The 19,261-nt window shown below is 30.4% G+C and overlaps 1 protein-coding gene across 2 annotated transcripts; it reads right to left on the bottom strand.

Moving 5' to 3' along the window:
• Positions 1-12,634: 12,634 nt before the first annotated feature.
• LOC100812500 (uncharacterized protein At5g39865) lies at positions 12,635-18,218 on the bottom strand. 2 transcript variants are annotated; one of them, XM_006602016.4, is made up of 2 exons: positions 17,087-18,218; positions 12,635-12,855 (listed from the first exon to the last, which is right to left on the bottom strand). In XM_006602016.4, the coding sequence occupies exons 1-2, from the start codon at positions 17,764-17,766 to the stop codon at positions 12,846-12,848; spliced, it is 690 nt and encodes a 229-aa protein (XP_006602079.1). In that variant the 5' UTR covers positions 17,767-18,218; the 3' UTR covers positions 12,635-12,845. The 2 variants fall into 2 exon arrangements, with proteins under 2 accessions (XP_006602079.1, XP_003552941.1); XM_003552893.5 differs by lacking the exon at positions 12,635-12,855 and adding an exon at positions 13,588-13,807 and having other exon boundaries at positions 17,087-18,217.
• Between the last annotated feature and the right edge of the window lie 1,043 nt (positions 18,219-19,261).

Raw genomic sequence — 19,261 nt, 5'->3', positions numbered from 1 at the left:
TGGCCCAAATGGAGGAGGACTAAATGGCACTACTTTTTCTCAATTTTAGAGTGTTTAGTTTGTCTAAATAATGGCCCAATCCTTGTAAAGTTGGCTGACCAAAAATATGTTTTGGGTTAATCAACTAAAAGGGCTGTAGTAGGTCTAGTTCAAGTTGTAATAAGGGCCCAATTTGGCAACCTAGGCATCAGCCTTTTGGGAGACCAAATGGTGGCTGACTTGTTGGCTGTTGGGGGTGACTTTTGGTTGCCACAATTTCAGTTACACTCAGCCATTAAGTTTTTTTTTCCCTAGATTAATGGCATTAAGTTATTTTAATTCTAGGTTAGTGGGTCATTACTAAAATCTGCTGTAAAGCTTCTATATAAGCTAAACCATTTTATCAATAAAGACAAGTTGAGTTTTATTCAGAAAATTAGAGTTTATCTCTTTTATCTTAGTGAGAGTGATTCTCCTAAATTCTTGAGTGATTCAAGAACACCCTGGCTGTATCAAAGGACTTTCACAACCTTTGTGTGTTGCCCTCGCTGGAAAGAGTGATTCTTTCCTTCCTTTCATCTTCACCCTTGCTCTTTCAAACCACAATTCCAGAAAATCCACCTTTGCCCAGAATTATCTCGTGGCCATAACTCTCATTTTACGCACTCAAATTAAGTGATTCTTGAGCCTAAATTGAATTTCAAAACGAGACCTTTCACCTCGTTTTGGAATCACCTCATTTGGAGCCCTGTAGCTTCAGTTATTTCCATTTCTATATTTCTGTCCAGCCACCACTTAACCTACGTTTTACCATCCCATTCATCCATTTTATGCCAAGAACCACCTTATTAAGACCCACGAAATTAACCACCTTATTTTCTATCCTTTCCTTAATCAATTTCCGCATTTTCCATCAAGGTTTAATCCTAGACGATCCTAAGTCAGCCCTTGTGCCATGAGGGTTCATATCATAAGGGCATATTGGAACTAGCGTCAATGTTTAAACCTCAAATCATCAGACATCATCAAAATCACCTCATCTGAAGTGTTGTCCACTTTGGTGTTCAATGACCCATCAGAGTTTTGTCCTCGTTAAAATGGTGTCTTGGTGGGTTAAGCAAAAATGATGTTTATAAATTACTATTGACCTCGACTCCTATTTAGTGTGAAACTTTTGACATACCAAAATAAGTCCCTTGAATTGAGGCTAAGGGGCAAAAGTGACCTAAGCCTTCCTTCTAATGCCAATGTTTCAACCTTAAATCCTCAAGCATCACAAAGGTCACCTATTGCCTACTTTGGTGTTCAATAATTTGTCACAATTTTTTCATATTAAAAGATGTCTCCAGCGACTCCAACATTGAATGTGATACTACTAAAAGATGTTACAATTTTCTCGTCATGTGAGACATACCCCTTTGATGCCGATTTGTCCAAGGATGGGAGAAAATGTAGAAAGAGTTAGATAAAGATGTAACATCCAAAAAATAATCCAATAATTATTTAGATAAAGATATATAAATATATATTTTAGTAAAGGAAAAGATATATTAAATTGTTTTAAAATATTATATTGTTATTTTCTTATTTTGAAAAGATGTTAATATAATAATATATTAGATTGGTTTAAGATAATAGGAAAAATAGATAAAGGAAGATCAATTAAATAAATTTAAAATTACTTGCAAGTCTTATACAAGGGTAAACGGTTCATTCTCTTAGAATCACAAACATAACCGATCTCTCTTGATATTAGTGAGTTGTTCAAGGACTAAGAAAAATAAATAAAGTGGTGAAATTCTTTCAACACAATTGGTAGAGGAAAAAAAGAATAATAAAGAGCATGATTTTCTTACTCTAGAGGTGAGTAAAACAACTTTTTTCTAAACGTTCATGATATGAATTCTCGAGAATGTATTTTCTTTATATATATATATATTGACATGATCTAAAGGACTTTATAATTGAATTAATGAATATATAATTTAACCTTTAGGATCATGACCAATTGGTATGTATGTGTGTTATGTTCTAGTCATTGTAAATATTATATGTCTTAATTATCATATTACATATATAACTGTTGTTATATATATGATTTCATATTATTAGTTGATTCTATTATTATTGTGGTGTGATATTTTGAGAATTATTATTAGATGCACGAAATTAGGAAATTTGTTGGTAGTTTTTTTAGAATGATATTATTGTAATTTGGTGAATTGATCATCACCTCCTAGAAATGGATGATGATGTACATTTCATTATGAGATTATAATGTTAGATATCTCTATTTAGGATGAGAATGACATTTATTTATATATATCCCATTTGGGATGAGAGAAAGATTTTGAATATCTCCATTTCATTTACGATGGCAAGACAATGAGATTTGATTGCATGAAATATAAATTAATAGACACTTTGAAGAAGTTGAGATCTATATTGGTTTCGGGAACAAAAGAACTAAGTCTTGTGATTATGAGAATCACTAAATTGTGTTTGTTACATTTATTTGAATGCGATGAGGTGTTGTAGTTTATTTAAATATTTTATTTATTTAAAATGTCATGAATTGTGATTGTTTTAATATGATTGTTTTATTTTTTTTAGTTTTATTTTAATATTTTCATTTAAATTTAAGTCTTTTGTATTATTTTTTAATTTACAAAACAAATAATAATCCTTAACATTACTAAAAAAATATAGAAAATATATTAACTAAAACAATATAAAAATATAGATGATATTGAAAAAAATTAAATATAGAAAATATATTAAATAAAGTAATATACCAAAAATTAAGAAAATATTAAATAAAACCATAGAAAAAGTATATACAAAATATTAAATAAAAATAAAAACTAAAAATACATTTATTTATTAAATAATTAAATTAAAAAATTATTGACAATTTTTTAAAAAAATATATGAAAAAATAGAAGTCGTAATTAAAAAAAACTTTAACAAATTTAGTCGTAAAAACAAAAAAAATTAATCTTACAACTTTAAATTCGTAAATTAAAAAAAATAACTAATCGTAAAATATTTTACAACTTTAACTAAAAAATAAAAATCGTAACATCGATTACATCTTTAAGTTCACAAGTTCTAACAAATAGTATGACTTATAAAGAAAATAAAGACCATCAAATGATCGTTTTGCCGCAAAAAAAAAGGTTCTACCAATAAGAAAATTAGTTAATTTGTTTATCTTTTTACTATTCTATTTCCAATAGTTCTTTTGAATTTTAAATTTAAATGTCTTTAATTTTTTATGGGATTATTGTTTTTCTTGTAATATTCACCTTGTATAAGTATATATGGGGGATGGGTATCGATGTGTTAGGATATTCCTTAACAAAGTTTAATATTGTCTGAATGAATGCATGTACAGTCCAGGCAAAGATGAATTGAGTAATGGGTTTCAGGTTTCTTTACAAATGTCATTATATAATGAGAAAAAATGTCCTTATCCTGCATAAAGATGCAATTCCAATTCCATTCATCTCTTTCTCTGCATGATTCCACATACACCGCAATAATCTATTGAGATAATCTTCCACTACAACTTGGCTATGATTGGATTGATGCCTCAAAGAGCATGCTCCCAAACACATAATATTATAATCTTCCACTACAACTTTAGCTTTCAACTTAAAATATTATTACAGAATTATTTCTTTGAACAATGATTAAAATATAAATTAAAATAATCATGCATCATTTGACTATGATTCAGTCCTCTTTATTTGGATAGGCTGCGTGCCCAAATTGGCAAATTAGTTTCGAGGGCGGAGTTAGGAATTAAGTGAAGGAAGTCTGATCAAATATATACAACCAAAAGAATTTTTTTCCCTTTTATTTTAAAAAATTCCTCAAATTTATATAGGTAAATCTTTGTATGACAATGAATATTATATTATATTTTCTTAAATAACTATCTGCTTAGTTGGTTCCAAGTGCGATTTGCCAAACAATATGATTCCTTCACGCAGCGCTGCATAATGCATTACACCATTCTGCTAGCAATTAAAAAAAAAATCCAAAAGTCAATTATTAGATTATTTTACATCAAATTTATTTATTTTTAAATTTGTGACAAACTTGCCTATTGTCTCATGCATATGTTTTTTTTTATTGATGTTCTTGTAAGAGTATATTATCATTTATTTGATACTGTCTAGAATCTTTGCTCAAGATATGCCTTATCTTACTAGATGGATTTTAGAAGGGAGTACCCTTCAGCCTTCATTAATATTAGGATAAACTAAAAAAATTCGGTTTTCATTCAAATCAGTTCTAATTGAATCAAATAATATTTTTATTATTATTTTTTCTTCTTCTTCATAATATATATATTACACAAAGTCCACTAGCTTTTTTTTTTTGGGGTCCTAAGGTTCATTGGCACTACCTTCCATACACAAGGTTTTGGGGCAAATTTACCCTAAGGGACCAATTTTAAAAACTATTTACGGATTGGGGTCTGTTTTAAAAGAATTAATGGAGGGGGTCTGTTATTTGGTTGGAACCCGCCATAGCCACTGACGGGAAGGGTGAACCCGCCATAGCCACTGGCGACATAGGTGAACCCGCCACTGGCATTGGCATCACAGGCGGAGAGAGAGGAGAGTGTCGCCTGCAGCATTGGCGACACAGGCCACATAGGAGAAAGAGGAGAGTGTCGCCACTTTGATTGGCGACACAGGCCACGTGGGACTCGCCCACAGTGCTGGCAAGACAGCCTGATCCAAGGCCGCCAGCAAGAATGACGATACACCCCCTCCCCCATTTTCGTTTTGGGCACTGATTAGCCCACGTTCTTGCTTCAGAGGACACTAGGCCACTATTATTTTATCAGCTTTAGGGCACTGTTAGGGCACGTTCTTGCTTCAAAGCATGCACAACATCAGTTTATCAGGTCTAGGGCATGTTCTTGCTTCAGAAGCATGCAGCAGCAGGTTTAGGCAGGTAGGAGGTGACATGCATACAGATTTACTTTAATGGCGTGTAACTTGCACATAGCTTCAGCTTTTGTGTAAATTTTCTTTAAATGGAGCAAACTTTCAACTCAACACTTGCAAAAATTTAACACTCAAGAGAGTATCAAATAGTGTGAAAGAAGAAGAAAGAGTTTCATTTGAAGAGAGTATTTTGAAGTTTGCTGTTGATTCTATAGTAAGGATGCTTTGTATTTATTTAAATAAAGTCTTCTTTCCTTTTGTTTATTTATCATGTACAAATTTTTTATTTTGAAGTAACAAATATTATGGTTAGAATCAAATTTGAAGCTCAAATTTAAGTGTATTAATTTTGTAAATTAGATTTTATATTTAAAAATTATTAGTAGTAATTATTCGTAAGCCTTTTTGTTAATGGTTTTTGCGTCTGAAGTATTATTTGACATATAATTCAATTTAAGACAAAAACTAATTAGATGTTATTTCTTAAGTATTTTGTGGTTTATTCTGAGTACGAAGTTTCATTTTACTTGTAATAAAATTGAGTATAAGTTAACAAAAAGAAATTGTAATTTTAATTATAAAAACAATAAGAAAAATATTACCAATTTTAAAAGTCCCGTCATTTAAATTTATTAACATAAAAACTAGCATGGGAATAACAATTTTTTGGTTACTATATTTATTAGAAATTTATTGATTTTTAATAATCTTAAAAGAACTTTACTTGGATTTATAGATTATTTTATACTATATGGTAAATAAGAAAAATATTGAGACAGCAAACTAGCACTAGATCAGGTCTAATATTTCTTCACTTTTTGAAAAATAATAGGTGAATATTCTATCTGTCTAAGCAATCACTAGTGCACAAAATTAAAAAAATATAGTTGAATTAATTCTTTAACACTCACTAATTTTCTATCTCTTTGTTTTTATCACTAATATTTCTTCGTCATGTTTCCCTTTTAATGTTATGCCATGAATGTTTAAGGGTTGTGAATGAGACTCTGGAATTGGTTGTTGCATCCCAAATTGTCTCAATACTTTGTCCGGTTGGTGCCACTCAATAACTTGGAAACAAATTAGTGGCACCACCGCGTACCACACGAGACTTCCGACTAAACAAACGGGAGACAACAGTGATATAACGGTTGATGGGTACGGCTCCCACACAAACTGCATATAACAACATAGTTGTGAACATTTTAGTAAAATAACACATAATTTTTTATTTTACAAATACAATAGCATGTTCTTACCTCATGACGTTTCATAATATTCAACTTGCGACAAAAAACTCTCACATCATCATTGTCAATATGTTGGTTTCCACGTCGCAGCCACCTACAAAGATTAAAATTTAATATATGTTAAAACCATTTATTCTATTGAAATGAAAAACGCTGTTAAAAATGACTAACCTGTACCCCAGTGGTGTATTTTCTACTTGGGAAGGAGTCCTCTTTGGAGCCAAGGTTGGACATCGTTCCCATGCCCACATTTGTAGTAAGATGCACATACCTCCGATTGATTTAGTTTTATAATCGGTGGCATTGCACATCTCTCTGTATAAAAAATCAAGTACGGCAGTTCCCCATGCATATCTGCCACATTCTTCAAAGTCACGTAAAAATTGAAGGTACCTTAGCGAAACTTTATTACTGCTTTTGTCAACGAACAAGACACCTCCAATGAATCTTAGTATCAATGCACGGGCAAACCTTCGTACTTGTTCTTTGTCGTCGTCGTTATTTATTTGTGCAAAATGGTGAGCCAGCCAACTTAATTTAACCACACTACCTTTAATTTCATCTTCTTGTGGTCTGACTCCCAATAATTCCTCACATAAATCAGCCCAATCAAGATTTGTTTGACTGGTAAACCATCCACACTTATATCTAACAATACAGAGACGTCTTGAAGAGTAATAGTACATTCTCCGCATCTGATGTGAAACGTATGTGTTCCCGGCCTCCATCTTTCTATCAGAGCACTAATTAATGAGACATTTATTTTTAAGTACCCCATCTTGATAATCCAGGCAAAACCAGATTGTAGAAGAAAAGGAAAAATTTGCTCAGGAATTTGTTCTTCCCCTTGATACGTGGGGACAACTCGTCTGATATGTAATTTCCTATCTTCTTCCCCATTCCAAACATGTTTTGAAACATGCTTAGGTTGCATCCATAATACATCAGCATCGATGAGGTCAAACTTAATGTTAATATGTGATGAAGATGATGATGAAGATGTCATTGCTACTACAAAATAAAATATAATACAATAAATTCACAAATCAATTTATACATTATTTGTAGATAATATAAATTAAATTAAACTACGCACATTTATAAAAACATTATTAAATATATAACAATAAATTTGAAAAAAATCAAACTGACCAATTTTTAATATATTCTATACATAAATTAAAATACATGTGAACAAAACTTTAAATAAATAATTTTTTTCTACAATTAACAAAAAAATAATTAAATAAAATATGGAGTAACAAATTATTTATAATACAAACAAATATTGAAATGCAAAAAATTATTTAAACAATATATATACAAAAATAATAATAATGTACAATGCATCATATATTTAATAACGTAAATTTCCTAAAATAATTAATAAGGCAAATTTACGCGTCTCTAATATTACAATTATTTATTTACGTGTGAAATGCTTAATATTACAAAAACTACAAATTTATGTCTACCTAAAATTTACAAATATGTACCTAAAACTAATATTAATTTGTGCCTAATATTTCTAAGGCTAATATTAAGTGTGTCTAATATTTTTAAACCTCATGGAACCTTTGGTTGTAGTTTACTAAAGTATCATATATATATATATATATATCACATATATAATATCTAAAAATATATACTACTGAGTCAAATAATATTTTCATACTAACTAACCTAACCTTCAAATATCTATTAATACATAAAAATTAATAACAGCATACCTATTAATAATAGTAACTAACCTAACCTTACAATACCTATTAATCCTAATTAACCTAAACTTACAATACCTATTAATACTAGCTAACCTATTATTTTTATAACATTAACAACAGAATATATAAATCATAATATATAAATATTATTTAAGAAAATTACTTACCAGGAATTATGGAATTATGGAAGAGAAAAACTGAGCAAAAGCAAAGGAACCAGTACCAGCAGGGCAGACACTCAATGAAACTAGCAAAAGCAAAGGAATTATGGAATTACGGAATTAAGTTTGAAATGCTTAAATTTCTACGGCTAGCAAATATTACAAAAACACAAAATTTACGTCTGTCCTAAAATTTACAAATATATAATTAAACCTTAAATTAACTTGTGCCTAATATTTCCTACAACTAGCTAATATTACGTGTATATTATGTGTGCCTAATATTTCTAAAGCTAATAATAAGTGTGGCTGAATAAAAATATTTCTACAACTACCTAATATTATGTGTGCCTGCCTAATATTAGGTATATTACCTGTGCCTAATATTTCTAAAACTAATAATATTATATCACATATATAATATCTAAAAATATATACAACAAACCAAACTAACTAACCTAACCTTCAAATATCTATTAAGAATAACCTAACCTTCAAATATCTATTAATACATAAAAATTAAAAGCAGCATAGTAACTAACCTAACCTTACAATATATATTAATCCTAATTAACCTAAATTTACAATACCTATTAATACTAACTAACCTATTATTTTTATAATATTAACAACAGAAATTATAAATCAGAATATATAAATCTTATTTTAAAAAAACACTTACCAGGAATGAATTATGGAAGACACACAGCAAAGCAAAACAATGGAAGTGCAGCACACACGTACTCACTCTCACTCACTCACATAAACTCAATAAAGGAGAAAGAAGAAAGCTTGGAGAAGAGAAGAGAAGTTTGCGTAAAAATTTAAGATGCTGGAGGTTAATTTTATAGAAGAAAATGTAAAGAAGCAACGGTCAAAAACCTAAGCCTACTCTACTCTGCGTTTTCAGTCCATGCATGCAACCCTATAAAGCTGTAACCCTAAACTGGCATCTGCAACCTGCAACACTACAATGCATCACGAGATGCACCTGTATCGCCAGAAGAGAAAGCGGATCCAACGTGGAGGTGTCTTGCCAGCCTCACGGGCGGCACCTTCCATGTAAGCTGCTGTCTCGCTAGCAGCACTGGCGGTACCAAACTATCTCGCCAGCAGCACAAGCGGCACCTGCTATGTCGTCAGCAGCACGGGCGGTACCAAGCTTGTCGCCATTTTCAATGGCAGTACCCCTCTAAAAACAGACCCTCAATGCAAATTCTTTTAAAAGAGACTTCATTTAGTAATTAGTTTTTAAAACTAACCCAGTTTGGTAAATTTGCCAGGTTTTGGTCTGTCCTATGTTTAGGTCCACACTACCTTATAAAAATAAACAGATTAATCCAAATGACAGAAAAGCCCTCACAATCCACGCTCATCACTAGGGGCCAGTGCACATAATGGGAAGAATATTCGTATCGGGGGATGGTTAATAATGCATTCATTATTTAACATACTTCTTTTAACATAAATAAAGAGTGATCGCAATATTTTTTGTAAATCAAAAATAGGTATCAAAGATTTATTACATCTTACATAAATTAGACTCTGTCGGTGAGTGATTGCAATATACAACAAAGGTCCAAGTTTATATATATATATATATATATATATATATATATATATATATATATATATATATATATATATATATATATATCTCTCTCTAGATTTCATTAAATATACAGGTGCATGTAGTATTATACATATTTAATGAAAGTTATTTTTTTATTGAAAATAATATTCATGTGTATAGCTTCATCAAAACAATACAATTCAAACACTTGATCTAAGTTGTATCCGTAAAGAATGTGTATAGCTCATTTTGAACTTATATATATAATTCAAAATATATAAAATAAAATAATATTAACTAAAATATAAATGTTTAAACTTATTATTCTTTACAAAAACTTAAAAATAATTAAATTAATGAAATTTTATTTAATAGTGATTTATAAAAAATTTATTACATTTAGTATTATTTAAAGAATGCAGATCACGTGTCTTTCCATTCCCATTGCCGTTCCAAATAAAGAAGGAAAAAATTTCAATATGTGAAAGACAAAAGTGGGAACACGTTTTCTCTAGCGTACCCTACCGTTCTTCACTAGTCTATGTCCAGATTACCAGGTTCTAACATGTTTGGAACAAAGCAAAGAAAAAATACGAATAATAATGTTTTTTTATATATTTTATGAAAGAGAAAAGGCTGAAAAATAAAAGAGAGACATTCACTTCTAAAACAAAAATTCAAATTTTCAATTTTTTTTCCTTTAATTCAAATTTTAAATCTTTTTGTCCTCATTTTTCATTCGTTGTTCCAAATACAACTTAAGTTTCACAAAAGCTTTATCATGATACGAGGAATAAAAATAAGAGTACGATTTAAAGAATTTATTTATAATTTATTAACATGATAAAAAATTATACTATCATTAATTATATATTATCGTATATGATAAATTTTTTACTTTTATAATAATTACTTTAAAAACCATTTTTGAGATTATTTCTATATAAATTCAACTAAATTTAAAATTAATTTATCTTTTAGAAACTTATAGGTTTATCTTTCCTAATAATTAATTTAAAAAAAAATAGTTGTTACCACTTATTGATGCATAGGAGTGGGAATAAGGCAGGCCGGCCTACAGAGGCCTACGACCTGACCTACATAAAATCTGGCCTGAACTGACCTATTTAATTAAAAGGTTAGGCTCAGGTTTTTTTAAAAAATTATTAAATTAAATAGATCAGGCTTAGACTTATTAAAAAGTCTTATAAGTGATAGCCGACCTATATATATATTATATTATTTTTTGGGTACAATTAATTTTATTTTTTAAACTAGCAGACTTTGATTACTCATTACTGCTCCGTAACTACAAGTAAGACTTTAATTACAATTTTAATGTGAGTCATGTGTCCCTTTATATTTTTCATTATTTTATTGACTTTCCTATTCTTGTTAATGTTTCCTTTTTCTTTAACTTTTCTTTTCTTTAACATTCCTATTACGTTCCCCCTACTCCATAATATTAAAGACCAATGGGAATAAGGCTTTTAAAAAGGCTACCAGGCTAGACTAGGCTTTTAAAAAGGTCAGGCCGAACCAAAATAAAATGATAGGCTATAGACTAGACTCAGGCATCAAAAATCCATCGTAAACTAGACTTAGGCTTTTCAAAGCCTGGCCTAATCCCACTCTGTTGATGCATAACATGCATTTGTTATGCATAACATGTTATGCATTTAAACATATTACATCATGTGTCATTTTATCATGCATATATTTCGCATCACTACTAAATAACAATAAAGAGAATTTTTAAAATTTATCAGAAATAATTTAAGAGAAAAAAATTAAAGGACAATTTATATGTATTTATAGGAATTAAAAACTTAAGTCTAAAAATAAAAATTAATAGCCTACCTTTTGTCTTTGAAAACTAATTTTTAAGATAAAAAATTAATTTCTCAAAACTAATTTTAAAATAATATATATATATATATATATATATTTTATAATAGAATGGAAAAAGGATGCGTGATTCAAATGTAATACAGTTCAGTTTTACTATATATAAAAAAAGGTGAAACGGGAAACAAAACACATTTCTTGTCATGTTGTCTATGGACCAAATTATTATGCCCATATTTTTGTCGATAACTATTTTTTTCGTAAAAATTAAAGATAATAATTATGTATCCAAGAACTATTAATTGGCTCTTATCTATGACACTGTAAGTATTTTAAGCCTTATTGACAACAAATTCACAATAATCTTGTATAGACATCCCATAAAAAAAATAGGCCTATACTCCCCAATTCCTTGAGGGTTTTCTTTCTTCCATATCAAAACAATAAATGATGGGTTTGCACCCCTAGGCAAAATACCATTTTGATGAAACTCATTGATTGCCTTTACAATATCATCCTCTTGAGTGCATTCCAACATGCCTTGACTATTAAATTAAAATTATAACCATAAACAACTCACATCTTATTCACTAAACTAAGTTAAGCCCTTGATCAATAACTAATTTGTTTAATAACTTCCCAAGAATATTTAAACACATGCGCTAGTGGACGGATTCCTTGAACCTAAATTATCTATTAAGTCCTATAATGGAATTTGTTAAGTCCTATATTGAAACACTAATTTCTTAAAATTGAGGTCAGACACTAAAGTAAAAACTCTTTTTTTTTTTATTTACACAAAAATCTCGACGAACATTTAACGCAATTCTTTGATTTCCCTCATAATAAATTGATTTTCTAATTTAGGTTAATGGTTATAAAATTAAGAAATAAAAAGTTTCATAACAAAAGTAATAAATTTTTTTGGCTAAAATTTATTTTTAATCCCTCTATAATGTTGAATTCACAATTTTATTCCCCCATTTCAAAATCTAGACATATTGTTCAACCCTCACTTGACCATCCATGGTTAAATGTTGAATATGATATGGACCATGGTGTTGTGATTTCGTGGATAATGTCATTCACAACTTCTGCACGTAATGGACGTTTTGAAGAGGTTGTGATTGTGTTAATCAAATGGGATGATATTAATAAAGTTCATAATAATACAATAAGAATATTTAGATTAAAGATAATACTGGATTAGAACATTTAATAACTTGAAACTTTTTTAATTATATCAATTTTTTTTATAAAAAAAAACTGCAAGATAAACACGGAGAACACCATTAAGCTCCAAAACATTGAAGCTACCAAGGATTATAAAGGCTTTTCCAACTTCAGCAATATCTGTAAATAACATCAAGAGTGCTGATAGGTTGAGTGTGAACAAACCCTGTTAACTAAAGCATATTGGATAATTAAGTGTACTTCCTTATTGTTAAAAACAAAATTTTGTAGAATATTAATTGAGGGGGGGAATACAAGAATTAAGAAAATAATAATAATAATAATGATTCAAGAAAGCTGGGTTGCGATAGTGATTCAATAAATAAATAAATAATAGCAAATGATGTTATACAATGTTGTTTAACTTGTGTTTGACCTTTTTTTTATTCTAAGCAAAACAACTCGTGACTTTGCTCATTTTGATATTGGTGTAGGTATAGTAGAAAGATAATAAAGAGGGGGTAAATTAGTTACAAACATTGATGGGTTGAAAAAAAAAACAGAATAAAAAGAAAGGTGTCAAGAGGAATATTGCAAAACATATCCTAAAAATGTTGCTTGAGGTTGAAAATTAATTTCAACATGCAAATAAAACCGTAAGAAATCTTGTTTAATGATTGCAACTACAAAAAGGCTAAATTATGAATGCATGTATACAAGACTTGGAGAAGAGTTATACATGACGCATATTACCTTTTCATGAGAAAAAAGATCCCTACACAAATTCTGGTAAGAACTAAACCTATGCACTTATTCATTGACAAGAAGGAAGGAGTGCAGCTGAATTGATTAAGTCTGATGCAATGAGTTATTATAAATTTTTTAGTACCTATTTTCAATTTCTACGAATAAAAAAAAATTCACTCACGAGACATTTCACCCATGTATGTCATTTGTTGTTATAATAAGTGTACAAAAGGTATTATATATATGTCAGTTCGTTGTGCTTTCATAAACTTTCTTCACTATGTTTTCCACCCTTCTTATGCACCCAATATCAAGATCTTCCTAAACAAAAAACGTCGTCTTGATGATCCTTTTTCACAAGTCATTTTCTTTTCTCCATTCAAATCTACAAAGAATCATGGCACATATTAAACCTTGACCAATTAACATTTTTTTACCATGACTTTAGTGGAATCATGTTTTTAAATACATATAGGAAAGGGGAGAGAACAAATGATTCAAGTAAGCCATCAATATGTTTATGGACCCATGTTATGTCTAACAATTGATCCATAGCATAGGTTTCGGCCATGAGTTATCATCTTATGATAGTATTGGTATAATGTTGAAGGCCTAAACTAAATTGCACACTTTTTCCTTTTCCTCAAGGAGAGGTCACAGTTTCATTCCAAGATGTTTCCTTAGAACTTGGATTTTCCATTAATGTCTTAGGGTCAATTGGCTAGCTCAATCATTGCTCGCTAAGATCTAATTTGTGTATTAGGAGTAGTGTTACCAAAAGAACGTATGAAAAAAATTATTATTAATATAAATTAATTTAAATATACGCTTTGAGAACTTTCTATGTATGAAGCAGTATTATTGCATGTGCTGAAACTCACACTGTGAGGATGATTTGGGCCTTTTATTGCTAGATATGTCAAATTCTTGAGTTCCCTCGGTATATTTACTCAGTTAGAATATTAATATGACTAATTCATTTTTACCAATTACGCACATATAAATGAGTTTCATAATGCTTGTTTAAATTAAGTGGCATGGTTTTTTTACATTTCAATTGATAATTATAAATTAATAACTACCAAGTTTTGTTACCAAAAAAAAAAAACCTACCTAGTTTATATACGTGCATTACGACAAAGCTGAAATAAAGTAATCAAATGCTCAGTATAAAAAAGTAATAAAATGTTCTTAATGTCCTTATTGATAAAGTGATATAATAATTCAGAATGTAAAAATATATTCCATTAATCTATTCTATAAGCATTATTAAGTTTTGATAGACATTGTCAATGGATTCACATGTTCTTGTAAACAAAAAAGTTCACATGTTAAATGATCGACAAAAGTTAAAAGTAAAACAGTAAATTATTTAACAATTTGTTACATGATAACTCATCGTATATGCAAATATGCGATGGTACATATCATGAACACAAGATATATGCACAACTATTCTAGTGAAGCAATAAAATTATTTTGTTTTGGGCACAATTATAATTGATTTAATGCTTTTTTTTTTTTTTACTTTAATGCATTGGTAACATGATAATGAATTTTTTTTAATTTTCTTTTATACTCTAAAATCTCAATTCATGGCTATACCACATCTTCTACTAAGGTTAATAACCATAGGAAAAAAAAGTCTACATATTAATTAGACATATAAAAATATATCAAATGGCTAGAGAAAGATATACACATGAATCTGACAAGACCAGTTAATGAATATCATCTGTATACCCATCTTTAACCCTTGTTTGTTTTTGTTGAAATAGAATGAAAGGAAATAAAAAACAGAAAAATAGAATAAAAATACTAATTTTTATTATTTGTATGAGAGAGTAAAAAACTAGACATATTAGAAAACATTTCTCCCCTCCGAAGGCAGACTTGTATGTAACTGAGGGTGAACAAATACAACGCCTCATTTTAATAAAGTTACATATTTGTGTGTCAAAACTTTATGTTATGCACGCTTTAATCTTATGTGTTGGTATCCCTCAATTATTTTTACGTGAAAATAAATAAATGCATTCTTTGTTTTAATATTTTTACATCTTATTTTCATATGTTTAAACTTTTTTTTTTCACTTTTTTATATATTTATTATTAATATATTTACATATTGATTTATTAAATTTATTTTTCTAAATAAATTTCATTAGCCCCGAGTCCTAGATCGCACTGCTCCCGTCCCCCCTAAAATTGGAATAATATAAAAAAATTATAAATAATTTTTGTTAAGAAAAAATATTAGATAAAAAATAACATTTTTTAATTATCATAAAAATATTTTTGTGTAATTTTTTTCTTTTCACTCTCTTCTCCATTTACATTTATCCAAATAAGCATTGAAAATATTCATAAAATTTATCATTAAACTAATTGATAAAAAAATGTGACATAAAAAGACACGTTTATATAACCTTTTTCTTTCATGGAAAAAATATTAGTTTTTATCTAAATATCAGTTTAATTAAAATTAAAACAAATAATATAATAATTAAAGTAAATAATGTAATATTAAATAAGCCAATAAATGAGAACTTTATTCTTTCAAAAAAAAAAGTGATAACTTTATTAAAATATTTAGGTCAAAGATAAAAAAAAATTAAATGCTAAAAAATATTATAAATAGTAAAATAAATTTGTTTATGGAAATCAATCCACTAGGGTCAGTCTAATGGTAGGGGTTAGGATAGAATGTATGAGGTTTCAAACCTCAGTGCTGCGATCATTGTATACTTTGTTTGTATAATTTGTTTACAGAATACCGGTATTTTAGTTAAATACATTTACAAACTAATTAAATACTTCATAAGTTAACTGAAATAACATACTAAGTACACGCATCATAACCCACTAAGGTCTGACGCAATAGTGAAGAGTTTGGATAATAGGTATAGAATCTGTCATCATTATACATAAAAAGATACACATCATGTCAAATGATAAATCTAGTATAACTTATAGTAAACCAATTAGTCTACATATTTTATTTTTTGGTGCACTCTTTTTTAGTCTTTACTGTTTTTGTTGTACTAATTAATGTACATATAATGCTGAAGTACCTGTTCTTAGTTTCTAAGTCCACCTCATTACACTCGTTGATTTCAAATACACACTTTATCTAAACCCAAACTTAGGTTAGAACTTCGAAATCATTTCTCATTTGATTATCAATTGTTTACTTTTGACCAATAAAGATGACAATCCAAAAACATACTAAAGCCAAGACCACAATTTTTCTTTTGAGGAAAAACATAGCATAATTTCTTGTCATCTTGTAAAAATGTACATAACCCAAATAATATATAGATAAGGAAAAAGACAGAATGTAATTAACTTAGAATTGACAAGTTAACCAACTAACATGGCCTTTAAGTGAGCTAAAAAAATCCCAATTCAGAGGCAGAAAACTCACATTCCATTGATCTAGACCTCTTGGGCCTACACATTTCTGACAAGCCCATAAAACTATAAAACTTAATAACCCAAAAAATCTACATATAAATGTTTTTTAAAAAAATTGTTATTATTATTTTTTAGGGTCCCCACTCACTCACACTTGGACGAGAAAAAGATAATCATGAATCATGAGAGAGAGAGAAAGAGAAAAGAAGGTACAGGTGCACATGGTCAACAAGTACAAGAGATGCACCTGATCAGGCCACTCTCGTTGCAAGCCGCACACGTCTTGAACCCACCTTTCTCCGCGTACACCTTGCGCGCACCGGAACACTCCCCGCATAGCACGAACCTATGATCGTCGCACACGTGGCACACGCGGAGGTGGGAATCCACTGCGGGCAAGCCCTCGAGAAGCTTCTTGAGCTCGCCACTCTCGTGCAGCCACCTCAACTCCTCGGCCCCACCAATGTACCTTCCGTCAATGAAGACACGTGGCAGGGTCAACCCGGATTTGCGACCCGTGACCCGACGGAGCTCCGAGAGAAAACCCGAGTCCATGGACAGGTCGCGCTCGTCCAGCGCGACGCGGAACCCGCGCAGGATGGAACGCACCTTTTTGCAGTCCTCGAACGTGGCGCGGACCACGCGCAGGCTCGTGAAGTAGAGCACCACGCGTTGCTCCGAGCGGGGAATGGACGGCGGAGGGTGCGGTTGGGAGGCGCGTGGGGGGTCCTCATGGGCGCGTGAGGCAAGTTTGGGGTGAGTTGACCGGGCGCGGAGGAGCGAGTTGGCGAGTGTGACTCGGTGGAAGATGGAGGGTTTGGGTTTGGTGGTGGTGGTGGAGGGTTCATCTAAGAAGAGGGTTTGAATGTCTTTGAAAGAAGAACATGAGAATGGGGAAGAACGAGGTTTGTTCCAAGGTTGCAACATTGAAAATGGGAACTAAAATAGAACAAAAGGTTGTTTCTTTTTATTTTTGGGTTTTTTCTTTAAAAAAAGTTTGAAGGGGAAAGGTGGGGTTTTTGGAGGAAGAAAGAACTAGAAGTGGGGGGTGTTGGATTTTGTTTTGTTAGTTAGTTTGGGATAAAGGGTAAGATTTAGTTGTTCAAAGTTTGGATTTTGGTGATTGACGAAGGAGATGGAGAAGTGGGGGATGTTGCATTTTGAGAGAAGTGAAGGGGGTAAGGAGTGAGTGAAAGAGGAAATAGTGTGCAAAGGGGGGAAGAGTGGAGAGGGAGATTGTGGTGGTGGTTAAGGTAGTTGAGGGGTTGGTTTATTTTGCTTTTAGAGGAGGTTTACGAGGGAAAAGGGATGGATTGGGAGAGATTGAGATGGCCTTATTAAATGAGGTAATTATGGTGGCAATTCTCGTTCTGTGAGTTTTGAAAAACAAAAGTATCTAAAGAAGTCTTAAGTTTGAGTGGCATTAGATCTTTTAAGTAAGATTTTATATTTGAGACTTTTTAAAAAATAAAAAGTATATAATAAATCCTAATTACTAATTGCAGTCGGCACATGTTACAGAAGCAGTTATGTCTTTGTCACCTTATTATTAAGTATACATATTAGTTTGGCATAGTGAAGGAGCTTCCATTTATTGCACATGTCTCTATCACCATATGAGAAGCGGTTTATATTAGGATAAAACTTGGATAAGAGTAATTTTTCTATGTCCAAATACCATCATCGACTATGAAGAATTCGTATGATCGAGTATCGACTATGTGATATACTATCATGGATTTTCTATGAACAATTCATACAATTAAGTATCGACTATGTGGTATACCATCATTGACAGTTTTTAACTAGTTAGGTGTCTGATATGCAAATCTCTATGCAACAACGAAGACTGGATTAGCCATTGAATTTGGTTATAATGTAACTAAAAGAATAATATAAATGCAAGCAGAATTAGAGAATGAGATAAAATATAACTGGTGGGCATTAAAATAAAAACAAAATGCAAATAAAAAACTACGAATTGCGGCAGAGTGAAGTGAAATTGGCCATAAAGGATAGTTCATCAATACTCGAGAATGACTTTGGGAGGGTGATGTTTTGAAGCTACAAAGCCCATTTGCTCATTAATTGCACAGATCAACACTTGCTTGCACCATCCTCTCTACCAGCAGACACTGGCAGCCCAACCAACACCAATTAGGACAGCATTGATGCTTCCTTTTGTTATTATAATCATATTTTACTATTGTAAGTTTGAATAAGAGAAAATAAATAAAAATAAATGAGTGGGTACTAAGTATTACTAGTGTAGTACTACATAATATCACCAATGAATCTAGCTTTGTTGTTATAAATCACATGATAGTTAAGTTGAATTCCTATAGATTAAAAAAAATACAACATCCTTTAATTGGTATAAAATTATTTTAATTTACTTAATAATTTTTATATTGAGAATTAA

The sequence above is a fragment of the Glycine max genome, chromosome 18, assembly GCF_000004515.6.
Source record: "Glycine max cultivar Williams 82 chromosome 18, Glycine_max_v4.0, whole genome shotgun sequence".
NCBI classification, from domain to species: Eukaryota; Viridiplantae; Streptophyta; class Magnoliopsida; order Fabales; family Fabaceae; genus Glycine; species Glycine max.
The sequence above is the reverse complement of the archived record's forward strand: the minus strand, read 5'-3'. Positions and strand labels throughout refer to the sequence as shown.